We start from the raw sequence: 27953 nt of genomic DNA, 5'->3' as shown, positions 1-27953 counted from the left end.
GAGATATAGAACAGTTCTTAAAGTTTGACTTCAACAAGTCGTGTTTGAGAGCTGAAGAGACTTTTCATGTTTTCTCTGTCAGTGGTTTCTTAGCCCTAGGTGCACATTAGAATCACATAGGGAGCTTTTCATTAAGACCTACTGATGGCTGGGTTCCACCTTCAGAGATTCTGATTTCATTGCTCTGGAATGGGTCAGAATCATTCTGTAAAATCAGGAGGTTGGCTTAGAACTGAGGCTTTCAACCTGCCTGAACATAATTGTCACATTTTGGAACCCACGTTTTGATAGGATTGCTAGAGGATTGGTATTCAAAGCACTGAGGTAACCTGGTGGTTCTGAAGCTTCAGCGTATATGCGTAAGAGTCATCCAAAGAGCTTGTTAAAATAGATCCCTGGGCAGGCGCCTGGGTGGCTCAGTCGGTTAAGTGTCTACCTTCAGCTCAGGTCATGATCCCGGGGTCCTGGGATGGAGCCCCACATCGGGCTCCCTGCTCAGTGGGGAGTCTTCTTCTCCCTCTCCCTCTCCCTCTGCTTCTGCTCTTTCTGTCAAATAAATAAATAATATCTTTAAAAAAAATAGATTCCTGGGCTTCACCTGAATATCTAAAGTCAGGAGATCTGGTGTGGGGCCCACGGATTTGCCATTTTCAACAAGCTTCCTCCCAGGTGATGCTCTTGCTGCGGGTTTGAGGACCACACTCTGAATTAGTGTCACTTTAGCGCACTAATGATTTCCTATCCGTTTTGATATTTTCCTGACCTCCTTTGCACCGTGTGACTTTTTTCTCTGCCACTTCACTGATAAATCTAATCTTCCCCCATTCGCCCATGTGACCAGTTAATATACGTCTTAGAGGTGTCGTGTTGGGAGCACGTATTCTGATAAATAGAAATGTTTGTACAAATAACATTTGTACAACATTTGGGAGGTAAGTGGCAAGATAGAGTAAGTGGTGTGGTTAGGGAAAGGAACTTGAAGGGCAGCAATGCCAGAGGAGTGGGGAGAGATTGATCTCAGCCCAGGTCTTGATCTCAGGGTCCTGAGTCCAAGCCCCACATTGGGCTCCACAACCGGTGTTAAGGTGTAATTTATAGACAGTAAAGTTTACCCTTCTTAGTGTACAGTTTTGTGAATTTTGACAGACATACCCATCATGTAACTGCCATCATAATCACGATATAGAACAGTGCCTTTACCTACCCCACCCCACCCCCAATTCCACAGGGTCCTTTTAGTTTCTTCTCCATCAGGGATTTTCTGGATACCCTTCTAGTTTTCACCCAAGCCAGAAAGGCCTAAAATTCTAACTTAGGCTTTTCTCTGTATGAGACATTTAATTTTTTTTTTTTTTTAAAGATTCTATTTATTTATTTGACAGAGAGACACAGCGAGAGAGGGAACACAAGCAGGGGGAGTGGGAGAGGGAGAAGCAGGCTTCCCACCAAGCGGGGAGCCCGATGCGGGGCTCGATCCCAGGACCCTGGGATCATGACCTGAGCCGAAGGCAGACGCTTAACGACTGAGCCACCCAGGCGCCCCGAGACATTTAATTTTTTTATTTTATTTTAAGAAAACTTGTTTCAATGTGGTAAAAAAAACATGTAAAATTTACCACCCCAACCATTTTCAAGTGTACACTTCAGTAGTAAGTATATTTGCATTGTTGTGAAACAGATCTCCAGAACTTTTTTATCTTGTGGTTTTGAAACCACATACCCATTAAACCACTCCCCTTCTCCTCCTGCAGCCCCTGGTAACCACCATTCAATGTTCTGTTTTTATGAATTTGACCACTTTGTATGATACTTTTAATAAGCTCAGCCCCTGTGGTACCACTCATTTATTGAGTGTTGCTTAATGTCACACTGTGTTGTGAATGACTAAAACAGATGTAAGCCCTGATACCTAGGAAGTTATGTGTAAACCATACTTAAGTAATTAATTTTGTTTATGGAATTCTTAAAAAAATATTAGTAGTTGTTAGGCACCTAGAGTGTATATAAGATTTTATTGTTTGTTCTGGATAATAAAACATCACAAATATATTCCTTGCTCTCCAGCAACATATATTACATTCCAATAGAAGTTGACATATTTGACTTTTTTTTTTCCAAATTATAAAATAACAAAACTACTGTAAATTTGGAAACTGAAGACAAATCACTTTTTTTTTTTAAAGGCTTTTATTCATTTATTTGAGAGAGAGCATGAGTGGGGGAAGGGGCTGAGCAGGGAGTCCGATCTGGGGCTCGATCCCAGGACTGATCCCAGGACCCTGAGATTATGACCTGAGCCGAAGGCAGACGCTTAACCGACTGAGCCACCCAGGGGCTCCCTAAACAAATCACCTCTGATCTCACCTACTTGTAGACAACTATTACTTATTTTCTCTTGGTCTTGTCGTGAATTTTTAATTTCAATGTACTTACACTTTTGTATTCTGATTATTTCTTTTAACATCTTCATCACATTTTTCCATATGTCATAATTTCATAATCCTTACTTTTTTTTTTTTAAAGATTTTATTTATTTATTTGACAGAGAGAGACACAGTGAGAGCAGGAACACAAGCAGGGGGAGTGGGAGAGGGAGAAGCAGGCTTCCCGCTGAGCAGGGAGCCCGATGCGGGGCTCGATCCCAGGACCCTGGGATCATGACCTGAGCCGAAGGCAGATGCTTAACGACTGAGCCACCCAGGCACCCCCATAATCCTTACTTTCAAGTGTTATGTAATGTTACAGTTATGTATATCCCATACTCAGATCGTTGTTTCTTTTTACTACATTTGGACCTTTAAGTGTTTATACTTTTTTTGATTTGTGCATGTGGCTTTTACCAAATAGTTAACTCTATCATAAATAACATATAAGGATGGGAATAATAACCACAAAAATAAAATGTCCAAAATGGAAGGAGATAGTTTTGTTAAGGTATAGGTCTTTATTATGGACCGGTTGTATCCTTGCTTCCTTTCCCTGCCCTGCCACCCCCCCTTCCCCAGCCCCCTACTCCCACCCCTCAGATGTACTAAAACCTATGCAGTTAGAGAATAAAGAAGTTTTTGTGAAGTTCTCCCTCTGGGAAAGAGTCTTCTTTCACAGTGCTGTGAATAAGGATATATAAACCTTTGGCCTTTCTCTTCTTACATTCTAAAGAGTTGTAGGGGGTTCAGCCTACTGGTTGTATAAAAGCAGGAGTTTAGGAAGCAGTACATTTGTATTCTAATGGGAAGCATGGTAGGTGGTAGACTGAGAGAAGAAATCCTCTAGTGATGGGCAGAGCTATGCTTTATTCTCTGGCCCTTTTTCTCCCCCTTTGTATTGCTCATTTTTCACTTTGTGTATTTTTTTTTTACCATTTTTTAGAAAGAAGAATCCAGTTTATTACAAAGTCCTAAATCTCCCAAGAAACCACCTCGAGTAAAAACAGCAGTTCAAAAACCTTGGAGGAGCAAGTCTTTGTATCTAATTTCTTCGAAGGATGATGTGATTGAGAAAGGGTAGGTACTGCTTTTTATGTGCCAAGTGTTATTCTGCAATGGTAAGATTTTTGAGGAATTGAAAAATTAAATAGAAATTGAAAACTGAATACACTGATTTTTTTTTAATAGGAGTTCCTTACATATTTCATTGATAGGTGTTAGAGTCATGCATACTCTGAATTAGGAACAGAACTCCTGAGATTAGTCATTTGAAATAGATGGTGCCTCTGATCTCCACCCTTTTATGAGCCGTACGGTCAAAAGACTTCTGAGAAGATTTCCCTCCAGTTCTTACTTGGCCCTGTTCGGTATTTCTCAAACTTGCGAACTCGTAAGACTGTCAAGAATTTTGTCATTATTTAACACAGCATATTACCTTATTCATTTAGATTTGCCCACATAGGTACTCTTTTCACTGTTCTTTATTTCAAATGGGATTATTTTCCATCAACCTAAAAAAATACCCTTTGGTGTTAACTTTGGTGTGGGATCTGCTGGTCCCACTAATTTATTACTTCATTTTTATTCTTTTGTTTTCCTTCGGGGTAAAATTCACTAACACAAAGTTCACCATTTTTAACTTATCTTTAATGTTTTTTGGTTTTTTTTACTTGTAGACTGTGCCAAGGATCAGCCTGAGGTAAAACTTAGGGCCTTCTTAGGTCCTTTCTAGTATGTGCCTTTTCCTGGGCATGTGTGGTCACTTTCTAATTTTTCCCTACAAATGCATTTTGCTTTTGAATGTCCTAATCTTTCATGTCTGCCTTCTAAAAGGAGGGAAAAGAGAAAAATGAAGATTGGGGGTAAAAAGGTCAACGTCTCTTTAAGTTCCTGGAAGTCCCTTCAGCCTGAAGGGGACTGGGCTTGCAACCACGTGGAGCAACCACAGTGGCCACCTGCCTTGTCTGCACCTTTGTGATCTGCAGCAGCAATCAGAGCTCAGATCCCTGAGATTTGGTAGACAGGGTCTTTTCTGCTCGCCCTGGCTTTTGCAGCTGTATGCAGAATGCTCCAGAACACATGCACAGCTGTCTGCCACAGGGCTGGGGGTAGGGAAGGTTAGCTGCTGCTATTGTGTTAGCAACTCTAATTGACCAAAATGAACCCAATTTACTCTGCAAGTCTTCCCCTGGAAGGTGAAAGCCTTAAGACTCCAGGGTTCCAAAAGAGTTACATTAGATTCTGCCAGTGCAATTGCTGTTTAGGCGGGGAGGCAGGTTCCTGGTGCTTCCTACTCTGACATCTTCCCAGAATCCTCACCTCTGGGAATTTTGTTTTCCTCAGTGAGTTTTGGCCCCAGAATTCCTTTTTAAAAATTTATTATTATTATTATTATTGTTATTATTATTATTAATTTTAACTCCAGTGTAGTTAACTTACAGTATTATATTAGTTTCAGTTTATATTAGTTTATAGTGCTTGAATAGTTCCATGTATTACTCACTGCTCATCAAGAGAAGTGTACTCTTCATGCTCTTCACCTATTTCACCCATCCCCCCACCCACCTCTGTAATCCTCAGTTTATTCTCTAAAGTTAAGGATCTGTTTCTTTAGTTTGTCTCTCTTTTTTTCCTTGTTTGTTTTGTTTCTTAACTTCCACATATGAGTGAAATCGTGGTATTCGTCTTTCTCTGACTGACTTATTTCCCTTAGCATTACACTCTCTAGATCTATCTGTGTTGTTGCAGATGGCAAGATTTCATTCTTTTCTATGGCTGAGTAATATTCCATTGTAAATATAAACCACTTCTTTTTTTTATATTGTCAGTTATATTACCTTTTTAAAAGTTTTTTATTGTAATTCCAGTGTAGTTAACGTACAGTGTTATATTAGTTTCAGGTATACAATATAGTGATTCAATAATTCTATAGATTACTCAGTGCTTATCGTCGTAAGTGTACTTTTTAATCCCCAGCACTTATTTCACCCATTCCCCCCCCACCTCCCCTTGGTAACCATCAGTTTGTTCTCTATAGTTAAGAGTGTGTTTCTTGGTTTGTCTCTCTCTTTTTTCCTTTGCATGTTTGTACTGTTTCTTAACTTCCACATATGAGTGAAATCTTGGTATTCGTCTTTCTCTGACTTATTTTGCTTAACATTATACTCTCTAGCTCCTTCCATGACGTTGCAAATGGTAAGATTTCATTTTTTATGGCTGAGTAATATTCCATTGTGTATGTATACCACATCTTCTTTATCCATTCATCTATTGCTGGACATTTGGGCTGTTTCCATAATTTGGCTATTGTGTACAATATACATACATGAATTAGTGTTTTTGTATTTTTGGGGTAAATATCTAGTGGTGCAATTGCTGGATCGTAGAGTAGTTCTATTTTTAACTTTTTTTTTTTTTAAAGATTTTATTTATTTATTTGACAAAGAGAGACACAGCGAGAGAGGAAACACAAGCAGGGGGAGTGGGAGAGGGAGAAGCAGGCTTCCCGCTGAGCAGGGAACCTGATGCGGGGCTTGATCCCAGGACCCTGGGATCATGACCTGAGCCGAAGGCGGATGCTTAACGACTGAGCCACCCAGGTGCCCTATTTTTAACTTTTTTAGGAAACTCCATACTGTTTTCTAGAGTGGCTGCACAGTTTGCATTCCCACCAACAGTGCACGGGGATTCGTTTTTCTCCATATCCTCGCCAACACTTGTTTCTTGTGGTTTTGATTTTAGTCATTCTGACAGGTGTGAGGTGATATCTCATTGTAGTTTTGATTTGCATTTCCCTGATGATGAGTGATGTTGAGCATTTTTTCATGTGTCTGTTAACCATCTGGATGTCTTCTTTGGAAAAATATCTGTTCATGTCTTCTGCCCATTTTTAAATGGATTATTTGTTTTTTGGTTTTGAGTTGTATCAGTTCCTTATATATTTTTGATATCAACCCTTTATCAGCTATGTCATTTGCCGATATCTTCTTCATTCAGTAGGTTGTCTTTTAGTTTTGTTGCTTGTTTTTTTGCTGTGCAGAACCTTCTTATTTTGATATAGTCCCAATAGTTTACTTTGGCTTTTGTTTCCCTTGCCTCGGGAGACATATCCAGAAAGATACGATTATGGCCAATGTCTGAGAAATTACTGACTGTGCTGTCTTGTAGGAGTTTTATGGTTTTAGTCTCACATTTAGGTCCTTAATCCATTTCTAGTTTATTTTTGTCTCTGGTGTAAGAAAGTGGTGCAGTTTCATTCTTTTGCATGTAGCTGTCCAATTTTCCCAGCACCACTTGTTGAAGAGAATGTTTTTTTCTATTGCATATTCTTGCCTTTTTTGTCAAAGATTAATTGACCATGTAATTGTGGGTTTATTTCTGTTGGCTCCGAAATTCTTGACTACGTTGTTAGCACTCAAATTTCTTTCTTTTTTTTTTTTAAAGATTTTATTTATTTATTTGAGAGAGAGAGAATGAGATAGAGCACGAGAGGGGGGAGGGTCAGAGGGAGAAGCAGACTCCCTGCCGAGCAGGGAGCCCGATGCGGGACTCGATACCGGGACTCCAGGATCATGACCTGAGCCGAAGGCAGTCGCTTAACCAACTGAGCCACCCAGGCGCCCCAGCACTCAAATTTCTTTTAGCAGATTAATTTTTGTATTTTTCAGTTTATCTAGTGGGTCTTTAAAGGGAGACTTGGTCTAAATCACCCTGTCTGCCATTTCCAAAAATAGCAGTTAATGAGCTTTGGTGTACTTTGCTTACATTATATCAGTTCTCACTGCATCCCTATGAAGAAAGCATTATCTTAATTTTTCAAGTGATAAAGATATATATGTATGAATTGAGAGAAAAGTTGAATTTTGAGAACTATGCATTGTTTTTATGTTTATGTTGTGGCTAGAGTATAGAATATTACGGTGAAAAGGCAAGATACAAGCTAAAACAATAAACGAGGTTCAGATAGTGAATTTTTTTGTGTCACATTAGGGAATTTGGAGTTTATTTTCTATGCAGTGGAAAACATCTAGAAAGGTTTTTTGTGTCATTTACTAAAATTAAATTATTTTATTTTCAAAATTGGAAATATATGCATAGTTCAAAATTAGTAGCATGCTATCCACTTATTCTATACCTTTGTTTTTACTGAATTCATTGGAAAAGGTGTTTCATAGCATTAAATGCTATCACTACAGTAATAGATATCCTATAATCTATTTCTTCTGTTGTTTCTTGTTCTTGTAATCTTATCTCTCCTTATGTCTGGTTGTCTTTAATTTTATGCCAAACATTGTATTTGTATTCTATTGAGGGACATGGACATTATTTCCAATATTTTTCATTATTAAAAACAATGTTGCAATGAATATTCTTGTACATTTGCTGTATTTCATGTATGCATATGTCTGCAAGATAAATTTCTCAAAGTAGAATTTCTAAATCAAAGTTCATGTGATTTAAAAATTGTTTTAGATATTACTAAATTATATTTCATAAGAGTTGTAACAACATACTCCTTTCAGCATGTATGAGAGCATTCAAGCCACTCTGTGTCTTTTAATTGGAGAGGTTAGTCCATTTACATTTAAAATAATTATTGATAGGTATGGACTTATTGTCATTTTATTAATTGTTTTCTGGCTATCTCATAATTCCCTTGTTCCTTTTTTTCTTGCTCTCTTCCTTTGTGATTTGATGATTTTCTGTAGCGGGAAGCAATATTTTTAAGGTGGAGGAGACCTGAGCCTGTTTATATGTCTAGAGTAGTATCTAGTGGAAAGGAAAAAGTTAAAGATCCATGAGAAAGAAGAAGATCTGTATTTTCAAAGGAGAATAGAAGGAAGGATTCAAGAACAAAGGCCATGAGATTAATCTCGGACACGAGATAGGACACTTTTTCCTGAGACATGATGGAAAGAAATAAGGATAGGTATAGGTGGATATATTTGTTGATAGATAATTTAAGAGTTTTCAGCTCAAATAACAGAAAACATGACTAACGATGGCTTAGACAAATTGGGCTTATTTTTCTCACAGAACAAGAAATCTGAGGGTAGACAACTGCCAGTATTGGTTCCTTGTATTGGAAATATTAGGGCCTGAATTTTTGTAATGTTCTTGGCCATTCTTTCATATTCATTGGTGTTACAGCTCCTGATATCAGGCTTTCAAATCATGAAGAAGAAAGGGCATTTTCTGTTTTTTTTTTTTTTTTAAAGATTTTATTTATTTATTTGAGAGAATGAGAGAGAGAGAGAGCATGACATGGGGGAGGGTCAAAGGGAGAAGCAGACTCCCTGCTGTGCAGGGAGCCCGATGTGGGACTCGATCCCGGGACTCCAGGATCATCACCTGAGCCGAAGGCAGTTGCTTAACCAACTGAGCCACCCAGGCACCCAAGAAAGGGCAATTTTCATTAATCCTTTCCCTTTGGTCAGGAAAGCAAGCTTTCTTAGAAGCTCCCCAGCGGACTTTGTTTTGTATCTCATTAGTCATAAGTGTGTCACATGATGATCCATCTATGCAAGTCGGTCTTAGAAAGTGAATATTTAGCTTTCTCAGTATCACCCAGTATCTGGGAATGAGTGTTGAGTTAACCAGTCAGTCAACAGTGTCTACTACATCAGGGAGTGGAAACAGAAGCATGTTGTACCTACCTTTTGTCTGAGAAGAACCTGCAAAGCAATCTGCTGGTGGGTTGGAGTGCAGATATATTGGTGAGGTGGATGGGCATGTTTTATGGAGCTGGAAAATAAGGCTTAGAATAATTGCAGTGAGGTATGGAGAGGGAGGTGGATAAGAAAATATAAAAAGATAATGTCTAAAGCCATTAGTCTAGCTCCATAGTCTTCCATTATCTCACCCCACACTACCACATATAAATCCTTATGAATCCCACCTGTTGTGAGGATTAAATATGATAATGTGAATTTTATTTAGCACAGTGTTTGGTATGTGTTATATAGTGTTTACTTAACTGTTAGTGTCCTCTTGCCCTAAGCAAATTAGTTAACTTGCAGCCTTTTAAACAAGGCTTTCCCTACCTACTTTCACATATTGCTCACTATTCTCCCCATGTAATGAACCCCTCTAGAACCCTCCTACACTGTTGGTGGGAATGCAAACTGGCAATAAGTTTTCCACCATCCATTGCAACTTCTAATTGTTAGGGTTATTAAAAATGAAAATTAAAGGATTGATAGAAATCAGCTCTGAATTTAATATGTATTATATCAAAACAAAATTACATGAGAATAAAATATTGTTAATAATGCAAGTCAAGGGGCACCTGGGAATGCAAGCTGGTGCAACCACTCTGGAAAACAGTATGGTGGTTCCTCAAAAAGTTGAAAATAGAGCTACCATATGACCCAGCAATTGCACTACTGGGTATTTACCCCAAAGATACAAATGTAGTGATCTGAAGGGGTACCTGCACCCCAATGTTTATAGCAGCAATGTCCACAATAGCCAAACTATGGAAAGAGCCAAGGTGTCCATCGACAGATGAATGGATAAAGAAGAGTGGTATATATATACAATGGAATATTATGCAGCCATCAAAAGGAATGAGATCTTGCCATTTGCAACGACGTGGATGGAACTGGAGGGTATTATGCTGAGCGAAATAAATCAAACAGAGAAAGACATGTATCATATGACCTCACTGATATGAGGAATTCTTAATCGCAGGAAACAAACTGAGGGTTTGAAAAAGAAAAGCAAAGCCGGTGGCATCACAATTCCGGACTTCCAGCTCTATTACAAAGCTGTCATCATCAAGACAGCATGGTCCTGGCACAAAAACAGACACATAGATCAATGGAACAGAATAGAGAGCCCAGAAATGGACCCTCAACTCTATGGTCAACTCATCTCTGACAAAGCAGGAAAGAATGTCCAATGGAACAAAGACAGTCTCTTCAACAAATGGTGTTGGGAAAATTGGAGAGCCACATGCAGAAGAATGAAACTGGACCGTTTCCTTACACCACACACAAAAATAGACTCCAAATGGTTGAAAGACCTCAATGTGAGACAGGAGTCCATCAAAATCCTAAAGGAGAACACAGGTAGCAACCTCTTTGACCTCAGCCGAAGCAACTTCTTCCTAGAAACATCGCCAAAGGCAAGGGAAGCAAGGGCAAAAATGAACTATTGGGACTTCATCAAGATAAAAAGCTTTTGCAAAGCAAAGGAAACAGTCAACAAAACCAAAAGACAACCGACAGAATGGGAGAAGATATTTGCAAATGACATATCAGATAAAGGGCTAGTATCCAAAATCTATAAAGAACTCATCAAACTCAACACCCAAAGAACAAAGAATCCAATCAAGAAATGGGCAGAAGACATGAACAGACATTTTTCCAAAGAAGACATCCAAATGGCCAACAGACACATGAAAAAGTGCTCAATATCGCTCAGCATCAGGGAAATCCAAATCAAAACCTCAATGAGATACCACCTCACACCAGTCAGAATGGCTAAAATTAACAAGTCAGGAAATGACAGATGTTGGCGGGGATGCGGAGAAAGGGGAACCCTCCTACACTGTTGGTGGGAATGCAAGCTGGTGCAGCCACTCTGGAAAACTGTATGGAGGTTCCTCAAAAATTTGAAAATAGAGCTACCATATGATCCAGCAGTTGCACTACTGGGTATTTACCCCAAAGATACAAAAGTAGGGATCCAAAGGGGTACGTGCACCCCGATGTTTATAGCAGCAATGTCCACAATAGCCAAACTGTGGAAAGAGCCAAGATGTCCATCGACAGATGAATGGATAAAGAAGATGTGGTATATATATACAATGGAATATTATGCAGCCATCAAAAGGAATGAGATCTTGCCATTTGCAACGACGTGGATGGAACTGGAGGGTATTATGTTGAGTGAAATAAGTCAAACAGAGAAAGACATGTATCATATGACCTCACTGATATGAGGAATTCTTAATCTCAGGAAACAAACTGAGGGTTGCTGGAGTGGGGGGTGGGGTGGGAGGGATGGGGTGACTGGGTGATAGACACTGGGGAGGGTATGTGCTCTGGTAAGCGCTGTGAATTGTGCAAGACTGTTGAATCTTAGATCTGTACCTCTGAAACAAATAATGCAATATATGTTAAGAAAAAAAAAAAAGAAGAAGAAGGTAGTGGGAGGGGAAGAATGAAGGGGGGGAAATCGGAGGGGTAGACGAACCATGAGAGATGATGGACTCTGAAAAACAAACTGAGGGTTCTAGAGGGGAGGGGGGTGGGAGGATGGGTTAGCCTGGTGGTGGGTATTGAGGAGGGCACATTCTGCATGGAGCACTGGGTGTTATGCACAAACAATGAATCATGGAACACTTCATCTAAAACTAATGATGTAATGTATGGGGATTAACATAAGAATAAAAAACAAAACAAAACAAAAAAAAACCTGAGGGTTCTAGAGGGGAGGGGGATGGGGGGGATGGGTTAGCCTGGTGATGGGTATTAAAGAGGGCACTTATTGAATGGAGCACTGGGTGTTATATGCAAACAATGAATCATGGAACACTACATCAAAAACTAATGATGTAATATATGGTGATTAACATAACATAATAAAATAAAATTAAAAAAAATAAAGGACCCCTCTAAACGCACACGCTCGCACACACACACACACACACACTCACAATACATCTAATACCCATTTTTCAGGGAAAATCTCATTTCTTTAATTACTAATATAGCTCAAAGGGACTTTTCATTGTTACCTATCCCAGTCATTTGACATCTATATTCTTGAATTCATTCAACCAGCAGTTAATCTTATAGAGAGTTGTCTTTATTGAGGACTGTACTTCATTTTCTCAGCCACTTCTTTTTTTTTTTTTTTAAAGATCTTATTTATTTATTAGAGAGAGAGAGAGAGAAAGCACAAGCAGTGGGAGTGGTAAGGAGAGGGAGAAGCAGGCTCCCCGCCAAGGAAGGAGCCTGACGCGGCACTCGATCCCAGGACCCCAGGATCATGACCTGAGCCGAAGGCAGACGCTTTACCAACTGAGCCACTCAGGTGTCCCTCTCAGCCCCTTCTTAAAGGCTGGACCTGATACTTGTACTTTTTCTTCTCCTGTTCTCTCACAGCATTCAGATGCACTCCTAAGATTTGGTGCCACATATACCAAAGGTGCTCAATATATATTGATCAATGCGTTCTTATCCTTATAATTTAGGTTGAGGCGCAGGTCAGAAAGCAGCAAAATTATTCGCTTAACATCTTTTACTGACATTTCTGAATGTCTGAAGCCCCAGCTGGATAGAAGATACACCTACACAGAAGAACCTTTGGTAAGTATTTTGAGAACTGATTTATCTGACTCTTCATTTAACTGACCAATGTCCCCTGATTTTAGAGAATTTTTATTGATTTACCATAGTATTTTTTTCTCTACTAAACAATACACTTTATTTTTTCCTTCCAAAAAGATTTGTATACAAAAATTTTATCTGTGTTTCCTTTTGTAGTACCATGTTGCTATATATACTCCATTGATTACTATTTTCAAAAACAACTGTCTTCCGGTTTTGGTGTGAGAATACCTTAGATACAAAATAAGACCATCTATTATTTTTATTAAATTGCTAACATTTGATAAAAAATAATGTTTGATGTTATGTTTTGGAAACAATTTTTATAAAGCAGAGTATTTTCAGTGTGTGGCTACCTTAATAAAGTGGATTTACTACACCAGTTGTGGTTGACAATTTTATATTCCCTAAGGATTATACTTTAGGTAGAAACTTTGGTAGTGCCAATATAGTCTGAACACTTAGCTATAGTTTTGTATAACTTTTTATTTTATTCTAAGCAAACAGTTCTTTTCTTCCAACTAGGGCTTTTTTCCCTACCAAAATAATATATATTTTTTAGTTTTTGGAATGCCAACAGTTAAACATCATAAAAACATTAAATTCTCACTTTAGAATATGTTTGGAAGAGGGATAAAGAGAGAGGCAGAGAGACACTATAACAATGCCTTAAATTGTTCATGCCACAGTTACCTTAAGATTACAAGGAAGTCTGAGTTCCATACAGCAAATGCCAGAGCTCCTGTGAACGGTGGATGCCTTTTCATATTCTAAAGTCACTCTTATGCTTGGGGAAGTAGCCAAATTTCTGTGTTTCGAGGTTTGCCAGCTTTACTGGCAGAGAGGCCCCAAAATAACAGCGTTTTGTGAGAACTTACATTACCATTTACATTCTGAAGGCCATGAGCTGTACAGAGTGAGACTATCCAAGGAAGGGCCCCCTGAGGACATTTAATGAGCAGCACTGAGAGACCTTGAGGATGGTTCTTTTTATAACTCTCTTGTAGCCATTATAGCATTACCTCAAGGCTAAAATAACAGTAAATATGTAGGAACGAGGCCACCAACAGAGATTTGGAAGACTCCTAAAATGGTATCGCTGTGCCTGAAACATGAAAACAATAGAGGTTGAGAAGTTACCCTAACATTAAGTTTGAAATCAGATTGGTTCATAATAGAATGAAGTCTGCTGCTATAGTTGCCTCCATAAATGACTCTTAAGTGACAGTTATATGCAGACATACTGCATTAATTACTTACATGGTACAAAAATAAAATAAAAAGTCCAGCAGGAAAACGACAGCCTGGCAGAATTTATGAAACCCTGTTGTACAGTGTCGTAAAAAATCACCATGTTCTTGGGTGGATCATGGACTTCTGTTTTGTTATCTAGGTTAAAACCATGGCAGATAGTGCCTTGGGAGGATTTGACATGGAAAATTTGTTGCAGACTTTGTATGTAGAAAATAGAGCTGGATTCTTCTTTACTAAATTCTGTGAACATTCAGGAAACAAGGTAGAAAATAATGATTTTAAATCTAATTTTATGACTTTACCTCATTTTAAACTAAGAGAAGTTGAAGTAATTCAATGCTCAAATAATTATATTTGATATTAAAATTCCCATTTCTTCTGGTAAGAAATTTTATGCTAACTATTTAGTAAAGGGCGCCTGGGTGGCTCAGTTGGTTAAGCGACTGCCTTCGGCTCAGGTGATGATCCTGGAGTCCCGGGATCGAGTCCCGCATCGGGCTCCCTGCTCGGCGGGGAGTCTGCTTCTCCCTCTGACCCTCCTCCCTCTCATGCTCTCTTTCTCTCATTCTCTCTCAAATAAATAAATAAATAAATAAAAATAAAAAATAAATAAATAAATATTTAGTAAAAATGTAAACATCTCAGTTATAATTCTCTTGGTTCACTATCCTACTAGAATTACAAAGAAAAGTAAAGGATTGACTTGTATTATTTTTTTTAAAAATATTTTTATATTTATTTATTTTATAGAGTGAGAGAAAGAGCGTGCCAGCAGAGGGGAGGGGCAGAGGGAGGAGAGGGAGAGAGAGAATCCTGAAGCCGACTCCCCACTGAGCATGGAGCCAGACATGGGCCTTGATCCCAGGACCCTGAGATCATGACCTGAGCCGAAATTGAGTTGGACGCTTAACTGACTGAGCCACCCAGGCGCCCCTTGACTTGCATTATTAACAATATTTTATTCTCATGTAATTTTGTTTTGATGTAATATATATTAAATTCAGAGTTGATGTCTATCAATCCTTTAATTTTCATTTTTAATAACTCTAACAATTAGAAGTTGCAATGGATAGTGGAAAACTCATTGCCAGTTTTGTTTTGTTTTCATTTTGCTCAAATGTAAAATATTTCACTGGCTCAATTATTAGAGTAGTGTTTGGTTTCAGTATGATATACATTTGTCCATATATATCAAAATACCTCCAGATTTTGGTTTCATGCCAGAAATATGTCATTACTCTTTAATTGTTAACTAGCATGCTTCCTATTTTAATGGCCAATTATATAAGAGGCATACATGCAAAAATATAATATTTTAGTGACAATACCAGTAAATATTTTGTATGCTGCCAGTTTGTAATAGAAGATAAGACCATCTTAAATTGAACCTGATTTATGGTAACACCAAGGAGCTGAACAATTATTTATATTTGAAATTAGAGCTTTGTAGAGCTGTAATAATTGGGTGGTAATGATTTATGTATTTTTTCCACCTACAGTTGTGGAAGAACAGTGTGTACTTTTGGTTTGACCTACAGGCTTATCATCAGCTTTTCTACCAAGAAACACTTCACCCTTTTAAAGTATGCAAACAAGCCCAAGTAAGTAGTAAATAATGTTGGTTCAATGTGCAGCTCTAAGTACACAAAAAAATGAAAAAGTTGTGTCCAGCTCCAAACAAGAGAAATCTGGGACTACAGGCAAAAAGGCAGCAGGTAAATTGTTGCCATGGGATTTCTTCATTTAAATGTCAGTACAATATTGTTTTATAGTCTGATTTGTGGGTTTCCATTTTATCTATTTTATTTGGTTTGCTTTATTTTCTCTGCTGGCAAGTACTTGTTCTGCCAATAAAGGACATCCCATATTTTTTGTAATTTATGCCTTTTTGGTTTGGTTGTGAGTGACTTAAAAGAGAACCCTGAGAGAGGACTTGTCGTGAATCATTGAAGTGATGGGGAACAGAGACACTGACCAGAGCTATTCTCTGAGCTTACTGTAGGAATCAACTGTTGGACATACTCAGCCTGGTGACCTTCTAGAGGGCGGGAAATGATGTTGACTCTGTGGTGTAGGCTCCATGTCATCCCCTATGCTTCTGTACTACACACCATGTAAGACAGAGACAGAGGTGGAGGAAAGAACATCTCAAGACCATGCCGAAGCAAAATAGAGGAGGAAGAACAGAGGATTCTCTGCAAAGGGAAACTGAGAGAGTGGCCTCTTTTGAGGGGGAAAGAAAGAGAATAGAATTATGACTCAAGCTCACTTAATCTTTTCAGTTTTTTATTCTTAGGATCTTGTGATCTTTTTTTCTTTCAAATTATTTATTTATTTGAGAGAGAGAGAGCATGAGCAGGGGGGAGGGCAGAAAGAGGGGAAGAAGCAGACTCCTTGCTGAGCAGGGAGCCCGACATAGGGCTCGATATCAGGACCCTGAGATCATGACCTGATCCCAAGGCAGATGCTTAACTGACTGAGGCACCCAGGAGCCCTAGGATCTTATGATCTTTTATGGAGAGAAGTCTTCAAGCCTAGAAAACTGCTAATCACTTCTATATTTGTTCACCACGTAAGTGGTTCTCATAAGCTGGAATAACCCCATTCCGGAGAACCTCTCCCCAGATGATGCAAAGATAGTTTTGTCATATCGTGTATTACCTTATATTCTTATTCAGGATCTCAGCGAGCTGCTAGATGTTTGTTGTTCCTTCCACTACCCGGACTCAGGTGTTAATAACTATGCTTTGTAAATCAGCTGACAGAGCTTTGTACTTTTTATTATGAGAACAAGGGCTTCAGCTGCTACCTAGCCCAAATCTGGCTCAATGCGATCATGAAATTATAGCTCTAATTTGCCAGTACCATTTTTTGAGACCACATAGTGGGCTCTTTTGCTTGTTCATCCTTGACCTGTGGGTCTCTACATATCCCCCTCCCCCTGGCCTATTGCTCCTGTCTGGAAAAGTACCATCTGTTATTTATTATGTTTTCACTACTGCAAAGCCCACTCCTCCAAACATCTTCGGCTGATCCATCAAGTGGGTTCTTTGTTGTTGTTGTAGTCACCATATTTCCATGCACTTATACAAATGGAAATTCTATTTAAGTTTGGTAGACTTACTAATTCTTAGTAATGAAATTATTCTACCCACTATAGAAGTATTGTGAAACAGGATACAACCAACTTTTGGTTATTCTGAGATGGATTATTCTGTTTGGGGATCATCAAGGTCTGAAAGCTTTTTATCCTCCTCTAGATTATCTTCTAAAATTTTTTTTTTAAAATAGAAGTATAATTAGCATACAATGTTAGATTCATTTTAGGTGTACAACATAGTGATTCAACAATTTTGTACATTACTCAGTGCTCATCATTGTAAGTGTAGTCACATCTGTCACCAAACAACATTATTACAACATTAATAACTATATTCCCTATGCTGTGCTTTTCATCACCATGACTTATTTTATAACTGGAAGTTTGTATATCCCTTAATTGCTTTTATCTGTTTTATTCATGTCCGCATTCACCTCCCCTCTAGCAACCACCAATTTGTTTTCGTATTTAAGAATCTGTTTTCTTGTCGGGGCGCCTGGGTGGCTCAGTCGTTAAGCGTCTGCCTTCGGCTCAGGGTCCTGGGATTGAGCCCCACATCTGGCTCCCTGCTCTGCGGGAAGTCTGCTTCTCCCTCTCCCACTCCCCCTGCTTGTGTTCCCTCTCTCACTGTGTCTCTCTCTGTCAAATAAATAAAATCTTTAAAAAAAAAAAAAAAGAATCTGTTTTCTTGTCATTTGTTCATTTGTTTTGTTTTTTAGATTCCATATATAAGGATGGACCTAGAGGGTGTTATGCTAAGTGAAATAAGTCAGAGAGATAAATACCATATGACTTCACTTATTCTTCCCTAGGTTATCTTTTGGGGAGTCACAGCAGGAGGGAGGGGGGAACAATGGAGAGAGTTGCCTTCAGGTTAATAGAGGGAAATTGAAAGAGCAAGTCATGTGATTTTTTTTTTCTTGGCCTGTTTGCTTTTTACATCTATGGTTACTTTATTTTTTGGTTAATAGAGCAATGGTCTAGATTGGTTTAGGTTTTAATTATCCAAGATTTCTGTGCCTCCAGATATAAGAATTGCCTCACAGTATGAAATAGCATTCATTTCTTTATAATACAAATGCTGTACGGCTTTCTTCAAGGGTATATTTACAATACAGATATTTGGATCAATAATGCCAATGGTAGAATGTAATCAGCTGGCACCATGTTAAAGGCACTGTGAACAATATAAAATTGTTTTTATACATCTGACACGCTATATGGTAGGAGACCAAGAGTTGGTTCCAAGGGACTTACATGCTTTTCTGTATGATAGTAAGCAAATTACATACCTTGAAGTTTTGCCTCATAAAATATTGCAGAAGTAGGCAGACTAGATGCGGAATCGGTGACAGTGACTTAGCAAGAGTAATTGTCCAAGAGCTTGAACTGCAGCCTAGGGCGCATCCTGAAGATTTTACTGCATGGCTTCAAGATAGAATAGTGCAGTTAGAAGCCAATTGAAATGGTCTTGGCAAGGAGAAAAGGAGTCACTTACCCTAGTGCAGAGGTAAAGTCTTTGACTCTATTAACAGTTTTCCAGGGGACTGTCTACCACTGCTAAGATTTGGAGCCTAGAGTGTTGCCACAGATAGTCCTACTGCTTTTTTGATACTACATACTTGCTTCAGTGATAGAGTACTACAAAAGAATGAAGGAGATCTGGGTACCACTGTCTTTTATGATGTCTTTCATCTTTGTAGAAATCTTTCAAACAAAGCGCATTCCAGCAAAAACTAGGCATTTAGAATTTACCACTCTCTGCAGCATATACATTGAGAATTTGTTTTGAAATAAGCAAACAAGTATGATCATAAATATTGCACATGTTTACACACATGTACACACACTTATTCTTATTAATCACATACATATTTAAGTGGGAAAGAGGAAGAGGGAAAAAAACAGTAAAAATTAGAGCCCAGGAGAAAAATTATTTGGAGAATGTAGGAATGAATGAGTGGAGAGAGTAGGTAAGAATGAAATGGAAAAGAGGAATAAGAGGATTTGCTTACTTTTACTACAAAGTGCTATTTAAATATAAAGATATTCTTGCAGCAGTGTGAGATTTTTTGCCTTATTCAATGGAACATGTATCACCTAGATCAGAGGGTATATGACATAGAAGGGAAAAAAAAATCACAGACTTGGAGTTGAAAGAAATGAATTTACATCACATGCTGTTATTATTATGCTAGTTCTTAGCTGGGTAAACTTAGTCAAGTCAGTCAGTTTAATAAGCCTCAGTTTCATGTCCTATAAAATGTGGGTGGTAATAATGCTTTACATTTTATTTCCTTCTACTGTTTTAGAAGTTACATATTCTATTTCTCTTTTCACCCTTACAGTTTTAACATGCATACCAAAATTAACAAAGTCTACAATTAATCATTATCTTAATCCTTTCAAATAACTTAAGGATCTTAGAACACTTTAATTCCACCACACCTTGCCCATTTTACATATCATTTTTGTATGGCATTTAAATTTTTTTTATATACCTACCAAGTAGCTATCATCATTTTTGTTTTGATACCATTGATGTTTGTGTAGATTTATTCACACACAGATTTCATGCTTATCATTGCTTTTTGCATCATATTCCTTCCTTTGGGTTTCATTTCTGAAGAATATCTTTTAGTAGGGTTTTCATTAGGATTTACTAGTGGTAAAAAATCAGATTTTATTTGTGTGAAAATGTTTATTTAAATTCTCTCATCGGTCATGTGACTGAATATAGAATTATAGGTTGACTATTTTCTCTCAGCACTTTGAAGATATTATTCTACTGTCTTAGGGTTTCTGTTGCTCTTTTTGAGTAGTCTCCTGTTGCCCCTTTGCTTTTTCTCATCGTTTGATTTTTAATCTTCTCTTAAACTTCAGTGTTCCATATTGCACGTCAGTGTGTTTACCATAATTTTCTTTCTTGGGTCGAAGTTGCTTCTAGAATCTGAGGAATCATGTCTTTTATCAATTCTGGAAAATCCTCAGCCATTATTTCCTTCAGTTTTTCTACTTGTCTTTTCTGTGTTCTCTCCTTCAGGATTCCCTGTCTGGTAATGTTGTCAATCCTATATCTCTCTTAATCTCTCAAGGTTTTCTGTATTTTTTTTTTTTTTTTTAGAGAGAGAGATTAGAAGTGGGGTGAGGGGCAGAGGCAGAAGCAGGCTCCCCCACTGAGCAGGGAGCCCGATTCGGGGCTTGATCCCAGGGTCAAGCTGGGATCTGAAGGCAGACGCTTAACTGACTGAGCCACCCGGGTGCCCCTTTTTCTCTCTTTTAGTATCTGTGTTGCATGTGGTAAATTGAAATAGATATATTTCCTTTGATCTGTTTTCCAGTTCATATGTTGTTTCTTCAGCAGATTTCAATCTGCTATTTAACCCATCCATTGAGTTATTTTAAGAATTATTTTTTTATTATTTTTCTACTTGTGTTTTTCAAGTCTCTCTGATGTTTTTGTCTCATTTTTCCTTCATGTTTTTATTTCTTCTTTTATGTCTTTAAACATTTTAAACATATATTATAGTCTGTAGCTACGTTACTTATCTATTCCTGCATGACAGTATTACCATAAGTTTGTGGCTTAAAATGACACACATTTATTATCTCACAGTTTATATAGATAAGGAGTCTGGCCACAACTTTGCTGGGTCCTCTGCAAGGCTGTAAATCAAAATGTTGGCCAGGGCTGGTTTCTCATCTGTAGTCCCTCAGGGAAGGATCTGCTTCATGGTTGTCAGCAGCATCAGGGTCCTTGCAGCCACTGGACTGAGGAGAACTCAGTTTCTCACTGGCTGTCAGCTAGACGCTACCCCAGCTCTGTGCCATATAGTGTGGCCCCCTCCATGGTGGCAGCTCACAACATGGCAGCTTACTTCTCCAAAACCAGCAAGGGAGGCAGTTTCTTAGCAAGACAGGCATTACCATTTTGTGTAATATATTTTTATTTTTATTATTTATTTTTTTTAAAGATTTTATTTATTTATTTGACAGAGAGAGACATGGTGAGAGAAGGAACACAAGCAAGGGGGAGTGGGAGAGGGAGAAGCAGGCTTCCCGCAGAGGAGAGAGCCCGATGTGGGACTCGATCCCAGGACCCTGGGACCATGACCTGAGCCGAAGGCAGTTGCTTAACAACTGAGCCACCCAGGCGCCCCATTTTGTGTAATATAATCACATACACATAATCACATATATCTCATCACTATTACTGTATTCTGTTGGTCAGAAGCAAGCCATGCATTATATGCCCACACAGGGGGAGAGAATTACAAAAGGGCATGAACACTAGGAGACACTGAGAGTCTGACTGCTACAGCATCCAATAATTCTATGATTTGTAGTTTTTGGAAGAACTAATTTTGCTATTTATTATTTTTGCCGACATGTTGCATTCCTTCTTATATGTAAGTCTGAATTATGAGCTGTTTAGGGAGGTTTTTACCTATGGTGCTTATGCTAGGCACATTTTTAATGCTGATTTCTCATCTTGGAGTTTCCTTATTTGCCAAGCGTAATCTTGAAAACCCAACCCACAAGATGGTAAATTTACAGTAATGAATCCTGAATTCTTTTGCATGGAGTCTAGGCCAGGGCAAGCAAGCTTCTGTTTTTGTTTCCCAGGTTTGGTCAATGTAGATATAGGTAGTGACAGAGATAGAGACAGAGATAGAGATACACACATGCACATATTTTTTCCCCATTCTTCATTTCACATTGTGTATGCCCCTTCAAGGACCTTGGTGTACGTATGGCTCTTAGTATAACTTTTCCACCTAGTGAGGGTCCAAGGACTTGTGTCCTGTAGCCAGTGGCTCTTTTTTTTTTTTTTTTTAAGATTTTATTTTTTTGTCAGAAAGAGAGCACAAACAGGCAGAGCAGGCAGAGGGAGAAGCAGGCTTCCCGCTGAGCAGAGAGCTCGATGCGGGACTCGATCCCAGGACCCCGGGATCATGATATGAGCCGAAGGCAGATGCTTAACCAACTGAGCCACCCAGGCGTCCCAAGTACCCAGTGGCTCTTATAACCCACACTCTTGGTTTGCCCCATGGTAGTCCTATTGTCAGCTCATGCTTATCACCCTGATTTTTAGTATATTACTTAATTTTGGCCCCTGCTGGTTTTCCTTATTATCTCAGCCATACGTTTAAAAGAATATTTGTTATATTTTAGGTATTTTATAGAGAAAGGATTTTCAACTAATCTAGCCTGTCAGCATACCAGAAAAGGAAGCAGTCAGATATTTTCTAACACCCACAGTAAACATACAAGGTATTTTTATCCTATTTTTTTAATAGATAAAAATAAACTACATCTCTGAAATGTTAACCTTGCTGAAGTTTCATAGCTAGGAACAAAATTAAGCTCAAACTTGAGATGCAGAACTGATTTCAATGCTGCACTTCACCTCCTTTACCCTATAAAAGTTCTCATGTCTACTTCAAGGACGTCTGTAAGGATGGCATAAGATAATGTAGGTGGGAATATTTTGTAGTACAGACATACCTGGAGATATTGTAGGTTTGGTCCATACCACTGCAATAAAGCAAATATCACAATAAAGTGAGTCGAACGAGGGGTGCCTGGGTGGCTTCGTCGGTTAAGCGGGTGACTTGATTTCAGCTCAGATCATGATCTCAGGGTTGTGAGATCGAGCCCTGCATTGGGGCTCTGTGCTAGGTGTGGAGCCTGCTTAAGATTCTCTCCCTTTCCCTCTGCTCGTCCCCTCCCACTTGCATGCTCTCTTTCTCTCTCTCTAATTAAATTAAATTAAATTAAAATAAAAGAATCCAATGAATTTTTTTGGTTTCCCAGTGCATATTCAAGTATGTTTACACTACACCGTGGTCTATTAAGTGTGCAATAGTCTTATGTCTAAAAAACAATGTATATACCTTAATTAAAAAATACTTTATTACTAGGGGTGTCTGGGTGGCTCAGTCGGTTAAGCAGCTGCCTTTGGCCCAGGTCACGATCCCAGGGTCCTGAGATTGAGCCCCACATCGGGCTCCTTGCTCAGCGGGAGCCTGCTTCTCCCTCTCCCTCTGGCTGCCACTCCCCCTGCTTGTTCTCTCTCTCTCTCTCTCAGAAAAATACTTTATTACTAGCAAATGCTAACCATCATTTGAGCTTTCAGGAAGTCATAATGTTTTTGCTGGTGGAGAGTCTTTGACACTGATGGCTGCTGACTGATCAGAGTGGGGGTTGCTGAAGGTTGGGATAGCTGTGGTAATTTCTTGAAACAATAATGAAGTGTGCTGCATTGATTGACTCTTCCTTTTACTTAACACTTAGAGGCCATTGTAGGGTTATTAATTGACCTAATTCCAATTGTTTTGTCTCAGGGAATAGGGAGGCCCGAGAACAAGGAGAGAGACAGGGGAATGGCTGGGTGGTAGAGCAGTCAGAACCCACACAACATTTATCAGTTACGTTTGTCATCTTATTTGGGCCCAGTCTGTGTCACCCCAACATAATTACAATAACATCAAAGGTCACTGATCACAGATCACCATAGCAAATATAATAATAATGAAAAGTTTGGAATATTGTGAGAATTACCAGAATGTGACATAGAGGCAGAAAGTGAGCAAATGTTGTCAGGAAAATGATGCCAAGAGACTTGCTCCATGCTGGGTCGCCACAGACCTGCAGTTTGTAAGGAAAATGCAGTATCTACAAAACACAGCAAAGCGAAGTGCAGTAAGATATGTTTTGCCTGTATACTGTAGAGCACGCTATGTAATAAGTAAATATCATTATCATTATTAGAGTCAATACTTAAGGTTCTCTCAATTACCTAGACAATGGGGAAGGAAAAGAGGAATTTGAAGATATCCAAGCAAATAGGCTGGAAGAACAGCAACTCCTAAATTCATAGCTATTCATTCAATCAGTACTAGAACTTACTGAGTTTCAGAATATACCTCATAGAATCACAACCTTTAAAGAATATCTTTGACAATATTGTTACTTACTAATGAACACTTACTGAGAGCGGCTATGTGCCAGGCAAGGTTCTATAAATACGGAGATGATTGGGGCAAAGTTCTTTGCTTAAAGAGCTCACTTTCTAGTGGGGGAGAGAAATAATTACTGAAGTACTTCAATTATATTTAAAACAAAACCAAATTAATAGCATCTTAACTGGAGATTAAGTTCTTAACTGGAAATTACTTCTTTCTTCACCAGCAGGTTAACAGTTGGTTATTGGTTTTTTCTGTTTTTTTTTTTAATTATTGAGGTATAATTTACATACAGTGTTATATTGGTTTCAGATGTACCATGTAGTGATTTGACAACTCTATACATTACTCAGTGCTCACCATGATAAGTATAGTCAGCATATAAAGTGATTACGATATTATTGACTATATTCCCTGTGTTGTACTTTCCATCTCTGTGAATTATTTAATTTATAACTGGAAGTTTGTAGCTCCTAACCTTTTTTTAAATCTATTTCACCCATCCCCTCACCCACCTCCCCTCTGGCAACCACCAGTTTGTTTTTTGTATTTAAGAGTCTTTTTGTTTGCTTATTGTTTGATCATTTGTTTTTTAGATTTCACATATGAGTAAAATCATATAGGAGTTGTCTTTCTTTGATTTATTTTACTTAGCATAATACCCTTTAGCCCCATCCATGTTGCTGCAAGAGCAAGCTCTCATTCTTTTTGTGTCTGAGTAATATTCCATTACACACACACACACACACACACACACCACATCTTCTTTATCCATTCGTATATCAATGGACATTTAGGTTGCTTCCATATCTTGGCTATTGTAAATAATACTGCAATAAACATGGGGGTGCGTATATCTTTTTGAATTAGTGTTTTTGGTTATTGTTTTTTAAAGATAATCATCAGCTTTTTTTAAAAAACCCATAGGAGGAAAAAAACGGTTTTTTTTTTTTTTTTTTTTTTCACTTTTGAGCCAAAACCTTTCATCCTTTGGTCTTATTCTGACCCTGTGAAGCAATTACAAAATAAATCTTTCTTTCAGGTGACAGCACTTCATACAAAAAATTATAATGTCATGTTTTATTCAGATCAACAACTTGAGACTAAATCTCAAATCTTTTCAGTATCTTTTACCATAACTAGATGAAATCTTGACATTTGGAAGTCTCTCCTGACATCTCCACTCAATAATTTGATAGCTTGGAAATATTCTGGCCTAATGCTTTAGTGAGTGACTCTGTTGCTCCTATGTGTGTACCTTCCTACAAAGAAATCACTTGATGCAAAACCATAGTAAATAGATCAGTCTAAGTGACTACTTCTACCTACCCACAGTCTGTAGTACCGTCACTGGCTTACTCTTGGGTTTGCAAAATTGCACACGAGAGAGAGAGGACACAAAACCTGAGTCAATAAATGTCATCAGACCTATATTATGCATTGGTATTTTTAGGGAAGCCATAAGTTATGTGATAGTAATGCAGAATTCATTAATATATTCATTCAGCAATTATTTATTGCTATCCTTCTCATTCCTTCTGGGCCCAAATCACTTTAGTTTCCCATTAGGTGATCTTAGACACAGTGTGGAGCCAAATGAAGTTCATACCAGCTTGGGCAGCATAATCCCACCTGAGGGGTCTACACGTATGTCCATGTATTTGACTCCTTTGCTCCTATTTCTGTCTATTCCTGTGGAAGCAAAAAATCAACACAAGTTAGACCGCTGTTAGCCAATTACAAGCAAATTTTCCCTAGCCTAAAAACTTCTACTGACACACAAACAGCTATCAAACATCTGGTACATATGAGGCTCTGATCGATGGTGGGAACACTTTGGGGAACGAAGCACACACAGGTGTTGCCACCCAAGTGCTATCAGGGTTCAAGAAGGTACTCTTCTTTTGCCTTCGTTTCCAGAAAACACTAGGAAGATTGAGAAAGAGGAGACCATGTAGCTCTATCCCCATAAAATTTGCATTGTCCGGACAATGTTTCTCCATATAGTTTGAGCTAATTTTAGGTAACCAAGACCTTGGGTGTTACCATAAATTCCTTTGAGAAAGCTTACAGCACAGAGAGGCGGTGTTGACATTTTTTCTGATAATCAGCTTCGTTTTTTTTTCTTTGCTTGCTGTCATCCATTACCTTAATTGTTTAGCTCTTCTCCTTCCTTGGCATTTACAGGACTTAAATACTTCAGGGTGGTCCTGACATTTTCATTAAAGTGCTGTGAGCTAAGTGCTCCCTTTCTAGGCTGATGGTGTATTTTCAGGTGCACTAACAGAGCTCATTATTTCTTTATACAGCAGCAGCATTAAGAATCAAGCTGTGTTTCCTGAAAGATGAATGGGCATGGGTGAGGGGTGAGGTTGGGGTGGTGATTAAATGTGGAAAATCCTGTGCCTCTTCATAGCTTTATGGTAAGTTGCAGTGTCTTTATAATTAGGCTGCTTCTTGAGTGCTGGGCAATTATTCTTCAGGCTTTATTACATTATTTGTTTTTGTTACCAGAGAGATGGTGTCCCAAGAGCAGTCAGGCTTGGAATCCTGCGCACTATGAATCACTGAGCACAGAATCAGCGGGGTTCCCATCTTGCGTCCCATTTTATTGTGCTTGCTAGTGAATTCAGGAAGAACACGTATAGAAGCCAGCTTTCTAGCTTACAGTTATTTCGTTTCTCCTGTTCCTGATGCTTCTACCAGCTATCTACATTCAGTCTTCAGATTTTGAATATTATAGGATTATGAGCCAAAAAAGGATCTCCAAAGATCCTCTTGTTTCCAAAGAAGTCAGCATATGAAGTTCTTTAAACCATAATTAGCATTATACCTGACATTTATTTAATGTTTACTGTCAATTAGGTTCTGTGGGGACCACTTTAAAGGGATAATTTTATTTAATTCTTCACCATCCTAAAAGGCAGATATTGGTGTTATCCCCATTTTACAGATTAGGAAGCCAACATTTAGAGAAATTGAATACTTTCTTAAGGCCATCCATTCAGCAATTAGACTTAACTTCTAAAGTCGTTGCTTTGTTATTGTCTCTAGAAAAAGGAGTATCTCTATATCACCTTGTTTAATCTTTCACTGTAGTATCTTCAAATATCTTTATGGACACTAAATACTAAAATACCAAGTTTAACCCTTAACATTTTCCCCCACTGGACTTTAAGCTCCAAGAAGACTGCTTTGTTTACCTTGTGTGTTCAGAACTGGAACTGGCATATAAAAGATGCTCTAATAATATTTACTGAATGACTGAATGAACTCACTGGCATATTTATATCCTTAGCAACATATTATAAACCTAATTATAGATAATCATTGATTAGTTTTATATGACTGCCAGCAAGGTGTTTTTATTTAAAAACATTTAAAAAAATAAAAATAGTTTAAGGAGCCTACATATACCATCACCTAGCTTCAACCGCGATCATTTCTTTTTAGGCATGCTGTGTGTATAGTCCAAGTTTGCTTTTAAAAAAGAGCTCTTGGGGGCGCCTGGGTGGCTCAGTTGGTTAAGCATCTGCCTTCGGCTCAGGTCATGATCCCAGGGTCCTGGGATCAAGCCCCGCATAGGGTTCCCTGCTTGGCGGGAAGCCTGCTTCTCCCTCTCCCACTCCCCCTGCTTGTGTTTCCTCTCTCGCTGTGTCTCTCTCTGTCAAATAAATAAATAAAATCTTTTAAAAATAAATAAATAAATAAAAAAGAGCTCTTGGGGTGCCTCGGTGGCTCAGTCAGTTAGGCATCTGACTCTTGGTTTTGGCTCAGGTCATGATCTCATGGGCGGTGGTGAGATCGAGCCCCATCTCGGGCTCCATGATCAGTGCAGAGTCTGCTTCGGATTCTTCCCCCCCCC

General features: G+C 38.5%; 1 protein-coding gene across 1 annotated transcript in view; it reads left to right on the top strand.

Annotated features, from left to right (window-relative positions):
• Positions 1–27953, top strand: part of RGS22 (regulator of G protein signaling 22) — a 121995-nt gene that overhangs the window by 51774 nt on the left and 42268 nt on the right. Inside the window, 4 exon segments of the mRNA XM_021688416.1 lie at positions 3370–3503; positions 12631–12745; positions 14160–14282; positions 15520–15621. Coding sequence (XP_021544091.1) covers positions 3370–3503; positions 12631–12745; positions 14160–14282; positions 15520–15621 — 474 coding nt within the window.

Source organism: Neomonachus schauinslandi, chromosome 4, assembly GCF_002201575.2.
Source record: "Neomonachus schauinslandi chromosome 4, ASM220157v2, whole genome shotgun sequence".
NCBI lineage: Eukaryota > Metazoa > Chordata > Mammalia > Carnivora > Phocidae > Neomonachus > Neomonachus schauinslandi.
This window is presented reverse-complemented; position numbering and strand designations above follow the sequence as displayed.